The sequence below is a fragment of the Eptatretus burgeri genome, chromosome 6, assembly GCF_056783735.1.
Source record: "Eptatretus burgeri isolate ZD-2024b chromosome 6, Ebu_testis_v1, whole genome shotgun sequence".
Lineage (NCBI taxonomy): Eukaryota > Metazoa > Chordata > Myxini > Myxiniformes > Myxinidae > Eptatretus > Eptatretus burgeri.
In genome coordinates, this window is record NC_140966.1 from 868,501 (window position 1) to 885,875 (window position 17,375).

The window sequence follows — 17,375 nt, forward strand, 5'->3', positions numbered from 1 at the left end:
ATAGTAACCAAAAAAGTGTTAAATAAATCAAAATGTATTTTATATTTTAGATTCTTCAAAGTTGCCACCCTTTGCCTTGATGATAGCTTTGCACACTCTTCGCATTCTCTCAACCATCTTCATGAGGTTATCACCTGGAATGCTTTTCCGTTAACAGGTGTGCCTTTTTAAAAGTTAATTTGTGGAATTTCTTTCCTTCTTCATGCGTTTGAGCCAATCAGTTGTGTTGTGACAAGGTTTCCGTTGGTATCCAGTAAATAGCCCTATTTGGTAAAGGACCCTTATTTTGCCTGTACTGTAGTAGTCCATCTTATGGCACGAACAACTCAACTAAGCAAAGAGAAATGACAGTCCATCATTACTTTAAGACATGAAGGATTAGTGACATTAGTCAATCCGGAAAATTTCAAGAACTTTGAAAGTTTCTCCAAGTGCAGTCGCAAAAACCATCAAGTGCTATGATGAAACTGGCTCTCATGAGGACCGCCACAGGAAAGGAAGACCCAGAGTTACCTCTACTGCAGAGGATACGTTTAATCGAGTTGCCAGCCTCAGAAATTTCCAATTTACTGCACCTCAAATTGCAGCCCAAGCAAATGCTTCACAGAGTTCATTAAACAGAAAGATCTCAACATCAACTGTTCAGAGGAGACTGTGTGAATCAGGCCTTCATGGTCGAATTTCTGAAAAGAAACCACTACTGAAGGAGACCAATAAGAAGAAGACACTTGCTTGGGCCAAGAAAAATGAGCAATGGACATCAGACCGGTGGAAATCTGTCCTTTGGTCTGATGAGTCAAAATTTAATATTTTTGGTTCCAACCGCTGTGCCTTTGTGAGACTCAGAGAAGGTGAACGGATGATCTCTGCATGTGTGGTTCCCACCGTGAAGCATGGGGGAGGAGGTGTGATGGTGTGCGAGTGCTTTGCTGGTGACACTGTCGGTGATTTATTTGGAATTCAAGGCACACTTGACCAGCATGGCTATCTCAGCATTTTGCAGCGATACGCCATCCCATCTGGTTTGTGCTTATGGCCCTGTCACACCTTGACGTTTTAGCCAGCGTATGGCAAGGTCTCAAAATGTATGTAAAACGCTGGCATACGCTGAACTATTGATGTTTTTTTAAGTTTTGGGCGTATAATAACATGTTGGACGTATGCATAACGTATTGGTAACGTACACATAACGTTTTAATCACATATAGATAACTTGTACCAACGAATGCTGAGTGTGTTGTCGGCGTTCACAACCTATGCCCAACGATAGTCTAACTTATGCATAGCGCGCGGCAGCGTATCGCCGATGATCACGTGGCGTAGGCTATTAATAGGCTGCGGCTCGACGATTCAAATCATAACCGCACTGGACATCGAAGTGTGAAGCCGCTTTCACACCTTGACGTTTTAGCCAGCGTATGCCGACGTATGAAAAATTTGCCGAACCAAGCTGGGTCACGTCAAATACGTTATGGGTAAGTTTTGTATACGTTAATAGCACACTGGCCTACGTCGTAGTACGCTGGCATACGTCGTCATATGCCGAGTATGTCGAGAAATTTTCAGCATGTTGAAAATTTCTCTATGTACTCGATGTATGGCACACATTCCGCATACGCTGACATAAGTTGTAGGCACGCTACGCGATCGTTGACACGCGTCGACATACGTTACTTGTACGCTACTCATAAGTTGAAACACATCAATGTAATGGTTAGCGTCAGTGTTCCAGACTCCCTGTTTTTTTTTTCTTTTTTTTTTTCTTCGGTATGACGGTGATGTTGACACTTCGATTTCTAGTGTGGTTATGATTTAAATCGTTGAGCGGCAGCCTATTAATTATATTATATTATAACCGCACTAGAAATCTAAGTGATAACATCACCGTCATACCAAAGGAAAAAAAACAGGGAGTCTGGAACACTGACGCTAACCATTACATTGACGTGTTTTGACTTATGAGTAACGTACAAGTAACGTGTGTCGACGTGTGTCAACGATCGCGTAACATGCCTACAACACGTTACTCGTAGGTTAGAAATAAGTTTCGGGTACGCTAAACATTACCTCGACGTGTTTCGACTTATGAGTAACTTACAAGTAACGTGTGTCAACGATCGCGTAATGTGCCTACAACTTATGGCCAGCATTATGCAGAACGTGTGAATCATACGCTGGCATACGTCGAAAAATTTCAAGCATGGAAAATTTGTCTAACACCTCGGCGTACTACGACGTATGGCAGCGTACAAAGACGTATGCCAGCGTGCTCTTAACGTATACAAACTTACCCATCACAAATTCGACGTGTGCCAGCGTTTTAGCCAAATTTTGCATACGTCAGGCATACGCTGGCTAAATCGTCAAGGTGTGACAGGGCCTTTAGTGGGACCATCAATTGTATTTCAACAGGACAATGACTCAAAACACACCTCCAAGCTGTGTAAGGGCTATTTGACCAAGAAGGAGAGTGATTGAGTGCTGCATCAGATGAATTGGCCTCCACACTCACCCTACCTAAATCCAATTGAGATGGTTTGAGATGAGTTGGACCACAGAGTGAAGGAAAGGCAGCCAACAAGTGCTCAGCATATGTGGGAACTCCTTCAAGACTGTTGGGAAAGCATTCCTGGTGACTACCTCATGAAGCTGGTTGAGAGAATGCCAAGAGTGTGCAAAGCTGTCATCAAGGCAAAGGGTGGCCACTTTGAAGAATCTAAAATATAAAATACACTTTGATTTGTTTAACACTTTATTGGTTAATACATAATTCCATCTGTTATTTCATAGTTTTGATGTCTTCACTATTATTCTACAATGTAGAAAATAGTAAAAATACAGAAAACCCTTGAATGAGTAGGTGTCCTGACTTTTGATTGGTGCTATACATACATACTGTTGCGGATTCGCGCCCGCCGGCGTGCGAACGGCCACGTAACTCTAATCGCGGCACGTCGCCCACCGGACGGACAATCCCGTCGTGACCCTCTCGGACTAACGCCGGGAACTAGTCACGGGTGGGCCTTTCGGCCTCACCACGATCGTGCCAATCGGCCCCCCGCGTGGGATAGGGTTGCTCGCCAAATTCGACCTACCTAAGTACCCACACGGAGGGTAGACCGGGCGATCGCACCTCGCCGCAGGTCGACTTCGGACACGGGCCACTTTAAGCGACCCGTTCCGTACTATCGGGATAACCGAGCGGTGTTATCGTCGGCCTCGACGGTTCCGATTAATTCTCGGGCGTATTTAGCCCACGACCAACCCTTTACGTGAAGTAAGATGGAGATTCAATTAGAGAAAAGACGAAGCGAAACGGGAAAACAGTTCAACATAAAGCACATTTATTCCGCGGCAAACGGAAAGCACACATATACAATTATGCACCAAAAGCAAATGTAAAAGAAGAAGAAACACACAATAATGCACAAAAAGCAAATGTAAAAGCAAAACACAATGCAGTTCTACCACCGACTACCGAGCACACGGCAACACTTATACAGTTTTACTTCACAGACGGCGCCGACAACACATATACTCAAAGCAAAAGAAAAAAGGACCACCCTCCACTATGAGGGGGCAGACGGGCCTGGGGCCGAGACCGCGTCGAGCCTACCCGTCTGGTGATGAGCCGCAAAATGGCGGTGGCGCCCCGACTCCGCGGGCCTCGCGGACAGTGTCTGGAATGGGGTGGGAACGGGGCCCCCTTCTCGCACTATCTCAGCGCGGGGGGAAACAGGAGGGGGTTGTTGATGCTCGGGGGAAGGAGGATATCTCGCTGGCTCGGGTCCCGCGACGAGCGTCTCCACCGCGACCTCGGTCGCGTTACCGGCCTCTCCTCTCCGCAGCTCCCCGACTCTGACACGAGCGCCCTCTCGACTGCCTTCGCCGCCGCCACCTCTCCAACTCTCCCACTCTCCACAGCTCCGTTCAACTGCTTTCTCCGACTCTTCTCTTCTCCACTCTCCTTGACTGACTCTTTCCAACTCCACTGCTCCGACTCTTCCCAACTCAACTGCCTCGACTCTTCCCAACTCAACTCTCCTTGACTGACTCTTTCCAACTCAACTCAACTGCCGGCGAGCGAACGCGGCCCTTTATAGCCCCCGGGGCCTCGCTCCTTCACCTTCGACCCTTTACCTCTGGCTGGCTCCCCATTGGACAGAGGAAAAGTGGGCGTGAATGCTTTTTGATCCATGAATCTGCATATAGCGATTATACTCCGACGCACCTGGAGGCGGGGCCAAATCGCCCCACGCTCGCCGATAGGACGGAACAGAAGTGGGCGTGAGTCGTTTTTGATCCGATTGCTTCGGAAAGGCTGGTGTTTTTGCACCCGCTGCTCGGTGCGCGCCCTGCACGAGTCCAGGATCGGCGCCCACAAGCGGCGCGGGAATGGCGGTGATGCGATGGTTGCGAGAGCGAGATGTGACGGCAAGGGTCGTGACTGTTGTGAAGCGGCGTTGCGGTTGGTGGTTGTTGTGTGATGGCTGTTGAGACGTGGTTGGTGGTGGTTGTGATGGTAGTAATGGCGGCTGGTCCAAAATAAAGATAGTAAAAGAAAAACGGCTATCTAGAGGGGTCGCAGCCCGAATGAATGACATTTATTCCCTCTAAACAACGGGTTTGGGCCTAACTACACATATACTTACAGAGATATCTCACCTAAGGGACCTGAATGGTGGTTTGCGAATTTCGTCAACCACAACAATACATACATACATACATACATACATACATACATACATACATACATACATACCAACATGATCGAGGCCCGTGGAAGACTGAAAACAAGATGAAAAGGGGAAAACAGCAGTGCAGAAGTGAGAGTGAGATCAAGCAGAAGGGTGAAGGACACATGGGGGTGAACAATCTGCACAAAAGCTGAACGAAACAGCAAAAAGAGGAAGGGGAAGCAGGCATGAAACAGAAAAGAAACAAACAAAAAGAGGTGAGGGAGAGGGGGAAAAATCACATTAACCTGGAAAAAGGTGTACTTTGGAATAGGGGTAATTTTGGGTTAAATAGATCATGAGTATGGATGACCTGAGGGAGTAGTGAGCAGCTGTCTTGAAGCCCTGGAGGGAAGACTGGGATTGAACAGACTGGGGAGGTTGGTTCCACAGGCAAGAGAAAAGAGAAATTTTGGAGTGGAGGTGAACAGTGAGCCTAGATTTTGGGAGTTCAACAAGAAGAGGGTTATTGACAGACAGGGTACACCCTGCAGATATCTGGGACGGACAGAGCCAAGAGATGACAGAGCATGCAAAACCAAAGAGTGACGCCGACGATCACGGCATAAGCGGTAAGTAGACTACAGAGAATCTACCAACGTGCCTGTTATATGAAAGTATCAGGCCTAGACACAGCTTCGCCACGGGAGATCCCATTGATTTTGAGGGCCTTGCTTTCCCCGGCATCGAGATGGGCAAGGTGTGAAGCAGTGGCCCCATCCCACAGGGGAGTGCAGTGCTCCATCATGCTGTGAATTAAGCCCTTTTAAACTGTCAAAAGTTCAGATTGGTCATGGAAAGACGTTGCACGATGAAGGATTCCCAGTCGACGGCTGGCTTTGGAGTCCACCTTAAAAAGTATGGTCTGCCCAAGAAAGATCATGGCTGATGGTGAGACCCAAAAGTCTGAGTGACTTAACCTCTTCAATTGGTTTGTTGAGGAAGTAGATGGGAGAGTTTGCTCGACTGTCCATTTGGAGAGACTTGATGAGTATGTTGGATTTGTTAGGGTTGAAAGACACATTCCAAGTGTTGAACCAGCTCCTGATTCTATATACATATACATACACAAATGGCTGCTACCTGCCTGTCTGAAGAATGAGAGATGATACAGCAGAGGGTGCAGGAATTGTCAGCAAAAAGATAAACAGGATTTTCCAGGGAATCAAAGATTATTGATTAAGATGAGGAATAAGACTGGGCCCAAGACACTGCTTTGGGCCATTCCAGCTTTGACAGGGGAAGAGGAGATTAGAAAATCCTATTATGAGTGACATGGTGAATACATGGGTTGAGCAAGTAAGTCAGCAATCAGTTGAGGTGGCCTTGGGTATCAAGGTCGCTGTGCCAGACTACATCAAATGCAAGTTTTTATTGCATTTTTAAGTGGGTTAAGTATATTGCATTTTTCTTGTCTTGTTATTTCTGCATTTTCTTTATTTTGTTTAGCTTTTTCTTGCCAAGCCACTTCTTGTTGTTGTTGGTTTTTTTTTAGTTTTTTTTTTCAGTTTCATGTTTATTTCTTTTCATGCTTGTTTTTTCAGTCAAATTTAAAACACATTCACAACCTGCGACTTGCTATTTCTCTTTTGAAAGTCATCTTCACCTTCAGTTATTCTCTCCATTTAGTATGTCTTTCTTTAGTCTTCTGGTCAATCCAATTTCAAGGAATCTCCCTTCCTGACTGTCATCATATTGTTTTTTTCTTTCGTATGTCTTACTTGGAAACCTCTTCATGGAAAACCCCAAAGTTTTAGTACCCAACTTTAGAAATACTAATTTGGAAATTGTGAATGCAGTTGTACCCCAAGGCTAATAAAAGCACATCTTATTTTAGTGGGGTTTTGCAATAGCTGGAGCTTCTTAACTATATTTGACATATCCTCACACGCACGTTTCTGTGCTCTTTGATAACCTTGTAGAGATGACGAGCTGAAATTTGGGGACAAAAGTGAAGATGTGCTTTGGCAAAAACGTTATTTTTTACGTTTTGATTAATCAATTATTATCGATTTATTAATTATTTATTTATTTTATTCCTCATGCTGCCAATATTTCAGGCATATTTTCACCATGAACAGGTTTCACCATAAACATGTCAATTGATCGATTGTTTATTCATTTTTCGATGACTTACTTGATTTTCCAAAAGTTACAGATTTGGATGAAACTGTGGTGGTTTAAGTATGCGATTTGGCAATTGATTGAGAAATTAATTATTTTATCGTTATTATTTATTTATTTTAATTCTGCAATTAATCAATCAATCAATTATTGTACACCACTCCTTCCCAATTGTGACTCGATGTGCTGCAAGGCGGTCTCACCGGGCGCCAAAGGTGCCCCGGCGATGTCGCATGCTGGAGGATGGTTGTTTATTTATTTGGCATGGGGGTGGTGTACCTTGAATGTACCGTGACTTTTTTTTTTTAACTTTTCGTAGGAGTGCCCCACAAAATGCCACTATAAGCTATTTGTCCATGTTAGTACGACAGTTGTCCAAGGATACGCTGGGCGTAGTGACATGCACTTGTAATCCGGCTACTTGGAGGCTGGGGTTGGGGAATCGCTTGATGACGAAAGCCCTGTATTGTGCCGGGATAACAGATGGTCCAAAGCAGCCTGGCTGATTATGGCGGTACCCAACTCTTACTGTCAGGTCAGGCCAGATCAGAGCTGTGACTTGCTACGGGTATCGTGTAAAATCCCTACTAACCTGTTCATCGTGGTGGCGGTGACTATACCTGCTCCCTCTACCAGGTTCCCCTGGTGTGGAGAGTATATGCACGTGGACACCTGGTAGGATTAAATACAAGACCTGCCAAAGGGCGGAGGAGCTCCTTGTGAGCCAACCGCCATCCATATCTGCTGCCCCTCAAAATATGTATTTGATTTCTTCTCCAAGACTACACAGTACACACACAATTTCTTTCAATGAAACTTGACCACAGCGTTCATCACCTGCGATGTACCAAAGTTTGTTCACACCATTTAAGAATTTGGGGTCTAAGGGGATATATGGGGCCTGTGGGGGGGGGGGTGTTGCCTCACCAAAATTAGTATTTGCTATAACAATTGTTCATTGGTACATTTTGCTGATTCTGTCCCATGTTGACTTGTTCCTCAGTATCATTATTCTACCAGGTGAGTGCCCAGGGGTAATGTTCCTATTTTTTGCTCACCTGAAACCGGGGAACTTATGGGATGGCGCATTGTCAGTAGTCTACAAACTATTTTGATGAAACTTGTGGACAAAAAAATTTGCAACTTGGCACATGTCAGGAACGCACTATGGGGAACAATTGATAACGTTGACTTAATCACTGCCTTCATTATAACATTATAACTGGATGGGTTTAATGCTTTTCCGATCAGTTTGAATTTTTTTGAGGCTCATCCTCGAAGAAACTTAAGGACAAAATTATATTGACGACATCAACAGTGGCACAGATTGGCAGCCATATTGGATTGAACATAAAAACTTTTAAAATTTTCTTCTACAGAACGGCTGACCAGATTGATGTGAAACTTGATGTACATGATCTAATGGCCTTGGGGAATATAGGTTGTAATTTTTAACCTCATGGTCACATGATCTGGCAGCCATATTTTTTTTTTTTTAAATAAACCTTGAAAACTCTTCTTCTCCAGAACCGCTGGACAGATTGAGGGGAAACTTTACACATGTTCCACAAGTCTTGGCGATACTAGGGTGTTCATGAATAAATCATCTGTCACATGGTCTGGCAGCCATGTTGCATCAAAGGAAAATTAATAAATAAATATTTCTCTTTAACCACTTTAGCTATTGAAGTGAAACTTATACAAGTATGATCTCGTCGTCAAGGGGAATACATGTTTAAAATTTCAGCGTGATCGGTCACACAGTCTGTTTTTTTTTAACTTTCTCTATGGTGTTTGTGGGTTTATTAGCTTTTAAATTCATTTTGTCAGCAACCATTGGTCAGATTGACAGGAAATTTTCACCATAGTATGTGTCTACTCGTGTAGCAAAAAACTTTCATGATGATTATGACGTCATAGGAAAAACTTATGACCTCTATATCTCCGAAACCGCTCGATGGTCAAAATTGAATCATGGCTCATTGTCAAGTACTCCCCATGGGGAATAAGTGTTGTTAACCATGACATCATCAACGCCTTCATTATGATGTCGTAATTTGACGAGTATAACGCTTTTTCCGATCAGGATGAAAAATATGGAGGGTGATGTATGCAAAAATGCTGGTGGAGAATGTAAATTTATGATGTCATTGGTCACTTGGTTTGGCAACCATATTGGAACGAACATAGAAACTTTAAAAACCTTCTTCTACAGAACGGGTGACCAGATCGATGCGAAACTTTATATGCATGATCTACTAACCTTGTGGGATATAGGATGTAAAATTTAACCTCATAGGTCACATGGTCTGGCATCTATGACTTTTTTTTTTTTTAAAGAATAAACCTTTCAAAATACTCTTCTCCAGAACGGCTGGACAGAACGAGGGGAAACTTCACACACATGTTCCCCAATCCTTGAGGATACCAGGGTGTTCACGAATAAATCATAGGTCACATAGTCTGGAAGCCATATTGGATCAAAGGAAAATAAAAAATGACCATTTCTCTGAAACTACTTAAGCTATTGAAGTCACTTTACGAGTATGTTCTATTCATCAAGTGTAATACATGTTTAAATTTCAACGTAATTGGTCGCATGGTCTGAGTTGTATACCCAAAATACCCTGAAGATAAAGTGGGGTTGTATCAAAGCTGAGCAACTTGTAACCCGGTCATAAATCTCTGCAGTTATAGGGTGGCCCGTCTAGTTCGTATTAATATTGTTTTGTCATAACATTATTATTATTATTATTATTATTATTATCATTAGTGTTTTAGTGTTGTTACTTTTGTTATTAGAAGTGGCGTGGGGGGGGGGGGGTGAGGGGGTGGAGGAAATCACCATGATTAGCGATCTTAACACGGATTTCGCCAAAGGGGAAGGCAGCAAATGAAGTTGCTCCAACCTCCATCGTTTGACCCTTATTCCTCCTGTCAAATTTGGTTGAGATTGGGTAACGACCAAATGTATTGTAGACACACACACACACACACACACACACACACACACACACACACACACACACACACACACACACACACACACACACACACACACACACGTATTTTAGTGTGATTTGCCATAATTAAGACAGTATTTATGCATATAAAATTGGGTATATATTGCTAAAAATTATTTCTGCAAGAAAGAATGAATTCAACATTTTTAAACTTGTAGAAGGTAAAGGCTGTCTCTTGAACATCTCCCCAGGAAAAGTAAGCAACTAGTATCCCATTCCAAATCTTGTCCCAATGAAATAAGACTATTTGAGTGGGGAGGTGGGTTACCATTTTTAACATGAATGTCAATATAATCCAGTTACCAATAAATATTGGCATTCAAGAGCCTGTCAACTGTCCTTTGATTCATGGGTGTTTCATTCACGGAGGTTTTCGTATTTTTGTCGTGAGATAAACATGTTGTGATTATAGGGAATCGAGGTGCTATTCCGACATGCTGATTTGTTTCTAAACCCATTTAATCTGTATAGGGTACAATGCTAACACATCATGACCACGATTACGTGAATTACTCCCATGGTAGTTTTGTGTGAGGTATTTTTGTCGAAGTTAGCTGGGTACAAAAGCTTTCAAGGGCGTTACCGTGACCAGATGTCCGCCAGGCAGGAGAACGTCTGTCTGTCAGTAAATACGGAAATAGCATCCATTGCTGGATTTTCCCATCGCCATTTGCTCCGAAGAACTTCATGGAAAATAGCAAAGTACCATCTTTAGACTTTAGGAGTTTACCTCCTGTGCAGCTTCCCTTCGCAGGGCAGCTCACCGGATGACGGGATTGGGGCAAAGCCTTCGGGACCCCCAATCTTTGATGATAGGAGCGAAACCACGGGGTAACATTCCCGGGTCAGATTGCGGGAGAGTGTGTCAGAGTGGTGCTGAGGTGTCGTCCACCAGACGGCGGTCTCTTTGGGTTAACCTGAGGCGGTCCCTTCTGGTGGGTGCCTGGAATGTCCTATCCCTAAGAGAGGATGATCACCTGTCTCTGTTATCATCTGAGCTCAAGCGTTTGGACATCGGTATTGCAGCACTCTCTGAGGTTCGGAGACCGGATTGCGGCGAGATAATGGTGGGTGGTTAACTGTGAACCAGAATAGCACTAAGTTCCTTGACTTTGCACGAAGTCATGGACTTATGGAGGCTGGTTCGTGGTTTCAGCACCCACAAGCTCATCGCTGGACTTGGTATTCCAACGCTGGCAGTGTGGCAAAGGAGATTGACCATGTCCTCGTTGATGGTCGTTGGAGGATGAGCCAGAACTGCAGGGTCTACCGGAGTACTCAGTTCTTCAGTACTGACCACCGGCTTGTTGTAGCAACTCTAAAGCTGTACCTTAAATCTGGGAGAATGGTACCATCCCAGCCTAGTCAGGATGTTGGCAAGCTCAAGGATGAGAGAGTAGCTGAGGAGTTTGCGAACAGGCTGAGTGGACATTTGGGGGGTCTGTGTGCTTTGGGGGGTCCTGAAGAGTTATGGAGTGCCTTCAAGACCATCGTCCTTGATGTTGCCGGTAGATGTCTTGGAACTCACCGCAGGGCAAAGAAGAATTTTGTCTCTCAAGGGACACTGGATACCATTGATCAGAGTCGCAGGGCCATGCTGAATGACAGAGCTGAGCTGCTCAGGGAGCTGAGGCCTAAAACTGTACGTGCACTGAGGGTGGACAAGGAGGCCTATGTGCGAGGAATCTGTGAGGGGGTAGAGCATCACCTATGGACAGGTGATTCTCGTCCTGCTTACAGGGGAATTCGCGCATTGCGTTCATCCAAGCCCATCCCTCGGAGCACTGCAGTTAGAGCAGAGAGTGGTAGGCTCTTGACAGAGGAGTCTGAAGGAAAGGCCCGCTGGGCCGGTTACTTTGAACGGTTGTACCAGGCTGATCCACCAGCTGTCGAGTTGAACGTCAACGGGGTGTTACAATCCCTTTTGCTGACCCTCCAATCAACTGAGGTCCACCTTCGCTTGTGGAAACACGGGCTGCGGTGAACCGGTTGAAACAGGGTAAAGCTCCAGGGATCTGTGGCATCCATGCTGAACTTCTCAAGGCTGGTGGAAATGCTGCACTCATGTCATTGCATTCAGTTTTGTTCTCTGCCTGGAACACAGGCATCATCCCAACTGATTGGAAGAGGGGCCTTGTTGTCCCTCTCTGGAAAGGGAAGGGTGATCGCCAGGACTGCAACAACTACTGAGGGGTGAGGCTGCTGTCAGTGCCGGGCAAGGTCTTTGCTCGGATAATTCTTGATAGGGTTTGCCACCATCTGCTTGAGCACCAGCGTCCAGAGCAGTCAGGCTTTAAACCAAAGAGGTCAACGATTGACCGTATCCTTGCTCTTCAGGTCCTCACTGAACGCAGATGAGAGTTTCGGCAGGGACTGCTTGCAGCCTATGTTGATCTCTGTAAACCGTTTGATTCAGTGAAATGGGATTGCCTCTGGAGGATTCTTGGTCTTCGTGAGGTGCCACCAAAACTGATCGATCTGATGTCTGAACTCTACTTTGTTACTGAGAGTGCTGTGAAATGTGGTGGTACCATCTCTGATTTATTTCCAGTTGTTACTGGAGTTCTTCAGGGGTGTGCACTGGCCCCCACACTTTTCAGCACTTGTATGGACTGGATTTTCGGGAGGATGTCTGAGAGGTCAGGCTGCGGTGCATTGTTTGGGAATGTCAAGATCTCGGACCTTGATTTCGCAGATGATGCAGTCATCTTTGCAGAGACTTTAGAAATCCTTTTGGGGCCCGCGGGGTGCTGAATGAGGAGTCGGAGCCACTGGGATTACGGGTTTCTTGGGTCAAAACTAAGATCCAGGCTTTCAATGACATCTTGGATGCTACTGTCCTGTCTGTGCCTGTGTATGGTGAGGATGTTGAGGTCGTGGAGAGATTCACTTCCCTTGGCAGTGATATTCATGTCTCTGTTGGCTGTGAGTCAGAGGTCAATAGACGTCGGGGTTGGGCCTGGGGAGTCATGGATTCACTGGATCATGGGGTGTGAGGCTGTGCCTGTACCTGTGCGGGAGGACGAAAGTCCGAGTCTTCGGGTCCTTGGTGCTTCCAGTCTTGCTCTATGGATGCGAGACTTGGACTCTGACCAAGGATCTGAGACGGAGACTTAATTCCTTTGGTACCAGGTCTCTTCAGAGAATCCTTGGCTTATCGCTGATCGGATTTTGTGTCCAACGAGCGCTTGCTGAGAGAGACTCGCATGAGATTTGTTACCTGCATAGTCCGTGAGCGTCAGCTGTGGCTGTATGGACATGTGGCTCGTTTTCCTGACGCTGATCCTGCTCACCAGATTCTCTCAGCGAGGGAGTCTCGTGAATGGGGGAGGCTAATGGGCCGACCACGTGCCTTGTGGTTGCAGCAGGTTGACCGGCATCTCAAGGAGATGGGGATTTGACCTGTCATCTGCCTGGGGGATGGCCAGACTGAGGCCCCTGGAGTACCGGTGGAAAGTCGACGCAGCGGCGCGCTGTTCTGGCACATGCTCCCATACCTGACCTGACCGTCTTTACATTGCATGAAGGAGACACGATTCTGCTGCAAAACCTGATTATCTTTAATGGTCGCGATGAGGTTTGTAACCACATCGATATGAGACCAATAAATCTTAACAAACAACTTTCATATATATACTAACCATTTAGCCCATTATGTCTGTGCTGCACCACAACCACATCAAATAAATCTGTCAGGCTCCCAACTCAGTTTTATTTGGGGGAGGACTGGAGATGAGAAAAATGTGGCAGGCACAGCGACGAGTTTTGAAATGTAAATGAAATCGATATTTCTAAATGCATTTGTTTATTGTGACTTGTAACTTTCCCTTGTATATGTGGCATGGTGTGTGTTTACTCACCCCAGCTCGAGGGGGTGGTTACAATTGTTTGTTGATTCCGTTGGTGTCTTTTTAGACAGCATGACCGATTTTAACCTTCCCCAGGGATTTGTCATTGAAGCCGTGCCAAAATGGTTTCTCATGTGCTCAGTCTGCAATGGCTGGTCACCACACCAATAACAGTTTGTTACAAGAAGGCACAGGACGACGAAAATGGAGAATCCCGGGACAAAATGAAAAGACGTACGGACATGAAAATGGCGGATAAATAAAGTGCACTCGATCCGATATAACGAAAACTCACTTAATACAGGGAATGTAATCAGAACAAAATGGCCACAAGTACATAACACAGGGTGCAGTTGCCAGGCGAGGTCTTTTGGGGCAGACATTATGGTAGTAACGAGTCCAGTATCCGCCAAGTAAAGAAATGCACAGAAAACGAGGTAGTGAATACTCTGGTTTACACTGGAGCGAGGGTGATTCTGGGAAACTCCTCCATTGCATGAGGCACAATTTTAAAGGGGTAGTAAATGCTCTGGTCTTTCACCATGAGTGAGGGTTATTCTGGAAAACCTCTCTGACATAACACGTGACCCCCCTCCTTTATAAAGTACTTGTATTAAATGTCCTGGAAAGTTGTCTTATTCAGTATTCATTTATTTTATGGTAACAAGATGCTGTGCTGACGAACTGAAAATAATCTTCCCTGCAATAGATGTTTAGATGAAGAAAAAAAAAATCTTCCCCAAATATCACTTTAATTTGCATCTTTAAAAAAAAAAATGTACAATTTGCACAGGATCACCCCCAAAAAATGCATATTTTGTCATCAATTTTTCAAAATTTTCCAAGGAGCATGCCCTTGAACTCCCCTCATAAGAAGTCATTTTGCTCATTACTTTCCTTTTTTTACAAAAGTTCTGAAGTTTCACCCATGTTCATTGAAAATAATAATTTAAGAAGGAAGTGGACATCTCATGTTTCAGAGATATTACAAGTTTTTAGTACCCCTTTGAACTTGTGCCCCCAAATCAGGAGTAAAATTTTGCATTCGGTGCTAAAACTTGGACGTTTTCCATGAAATATGTCCAGCCAGGTAACATGCACTGAAAACTAAATTCATTTTTAAATGCTCAGGTGGGGACCAATCATCTAATTTGTGTGGAATTGCTTCTTACTTTTTGATCATAACTCATTGTTCCTCTGTGCTTCGTTCAAGTCGTATCCACATCCTCATTTTGCCTTCTCCACCCTCCCCCACATCCACCCCACCCACTCTGCTCTTCCCTTTCTTCTTCCTTCCACAGACATCATGGTGCTGGAGAAAGTAAAATTTGGTTCATTGGACATTTACATCCAGCGCCACCATGCTCTAGAAATTCAATGGATCATGCAAGTGGCACAACAACTTGCCTGTGCTATGATATATTTGGTGAGTTTTATCCATCTTCAATCATTCCGGATGCAAACATTCCTATTTTCTGCTTCTTTTTTTTTTCCTACATTCTTTGTTATTTTTTTTCCTGTGAACTTTTTTCAAATGCTGCAACTTCATTCTCAGCAACATTTTTGCACCTTTTATTATTTTTTATTTGGCTGTCACTTATCAAGGCACTTTATGTTTCCCTGTTTTACATCGTTTCGCAAATACGTCATCATGTAATTAATACCACGACCCGATTTGCGTCGCCTCAACTCACACTTCAGCCATCACCTCCCTCATGTTTAGCTCACATGGAACATAGTTCCAGGGAGCTTCTGGGTTGGCACGTCGTCCGTCCATCCATCCATCTGTCTACAAACACTTGCAACTTCTTCTCTGAAACTACATACACATTTTTGACGAAACTTAACTGCAACATCACTCATGATGAATGAAAGGTTTGTACATACCATTAAAAAATTGGGTTCTAAGGGGTTCTATGGAGGGGTTGCCCCCCAAAATATGTGTTTGCTGTCTTTTCAGAAATTACACGCACAATTCCAATGAAACTTGACCACAACCTTCATAACCTGTGATGTACTAACGTTTGTTCACCACGACATTAAAAAAATTGGGATCGACGGAGAGGGGGCGGGGGGGGGGGGTATTTGCTTTCTTCTTAGAAACTACATACACAGTTCTGATGAAACTTGACCACAACATTCATCACCCATGATGTACCAAAGTTTGTTCATGCTATTTGTGGTCGAAGTGTGATTACGGGGGGGGGGGGGGGGGGGGGGGGGTTGCCACCCCAAAATACGTATTTGCTATAACATTGGTTCATTGGTATATTTTGCTGATTCCATCTAACGTTGACTTCTTTATCAGAATCATTATTCTACCAGGTCAGCGCCCAGCTGTATTGCCCCTATTTTTCAGATAGGCATGCAGCAGCCTCTTCCCTCTGCAAACATTGATATTGTTACGAATTCGCGCCCGCCGGCGTACGATCGGCCGTGTAACTCCAATCGCAACCGCGTCACCCACCGGACGGACAATTCAGTCGTGGCCCTCCTGGAACTACCGCCAGGAACCAGTCACGGGTGGGGGTTTAACCTCACCACAGCCCAGTCCGCATTCTACCCACACAAAATAGGATGAATCACTGAATGTCGATATAGCTAAGTACCCGCGCGGGTAACCTACCGAGGGGCTGCACCGCGCCGCAGGTCGGCCTGGGACACGAACCGCTTAAGCGGTCCGTTCCGTACTACAGTGATAACCAAGCGGTGTTATCGCCAACCTCGATGAATCCGATTCTCTTTACCGGGCGTTCAAATCCCACTACTCATACAAAGATGCAAGATGGCTTTTCAAAAGGGAAATAGGACACGACAAACGGGGTACATTGCACACAAGAACATTTATTCACTCTACAGCACAACACAAGCAAGGGCAGTCATGCAATATACAAGCAACAAATAGAATGCAAAAGCAATACGACCGACTATAATGATTATTTACAAGCACAGTCACTTACACACGTTTTAACTTGGGGGACACGGCGCCACAGCATGCATACCAAAACAAAAGAAAACCCCCCTCACAGGCAAGGGGGTAGACGGGGTCCGTAGACCTCTATGGTTATGGGCCGTGGATGACCGAAAAGGCCCACGAGACCGTGCAGGTTACCTGCCCCCTGTTTAGTGGTCGTCAAGTCCCTCTCCCATGACCGTCAGCGTGGTCGCGCCTGGTTCCGGGCCTCCCACTCGGCCGGCGAACCCTCTCCGGCACCCCTCGTCCGGACGCGCAGGTCCACCACACAGCCGGCTCTGCTGCGCCTTCCCACCGTGTCTCCACCAACTGGCCGCTCACAGGTCCATGAGCGCAGGAACCAAAAGAGAAGAGAGAAGAGGCGAGCCTCGAGCATGAACCAAGAATAAGCGTAATGGATCACAGGGCGAGAGCATGAACCAAGAATAGAGGCAGAGCGAAGCCCCAAGGGGTGACCAGCGTCACGAGACCAAGAACAAGAACCCCCGAGCGTCCGCCCTTTATAACGCGAGGCTCCGCCCTTCACCCCACCCCACTTCTGGCTCCACCTCCCTTCGAGAATCTTCCCAAAAAGGGGCGTTCCTCACTCCCGACCGCCTCACGCCGTGCATCCACCAATTGGGAGCGAGCTGCCCCACCCCTTTCCTTCACACCAAGCGTGGGGGATTCA

General features: G+C 45.4%; 1 protein-coding gene across 1 annotated transcript in view; it reads left to right on the forward strand.

Annotated features, from left to right (window-relative positions):
- Positions 1–17,375, forward strand: part of JAK2 (Janus kinase 2) — a 205,094-nt gene that overhangs the window by 124,750 nt on the left and 62,969 nt on the right. The window contains exon 15 of the mRNA XM_085883696.1: positions 15,033–15,157. Coding sequence (XP_085739822.1) covers positions 15,033–15,157 — 125 coding nt within the window. The remainder of the gene's footprint in view (positions 1–15,032; positions 15,158–17,375) is intronic.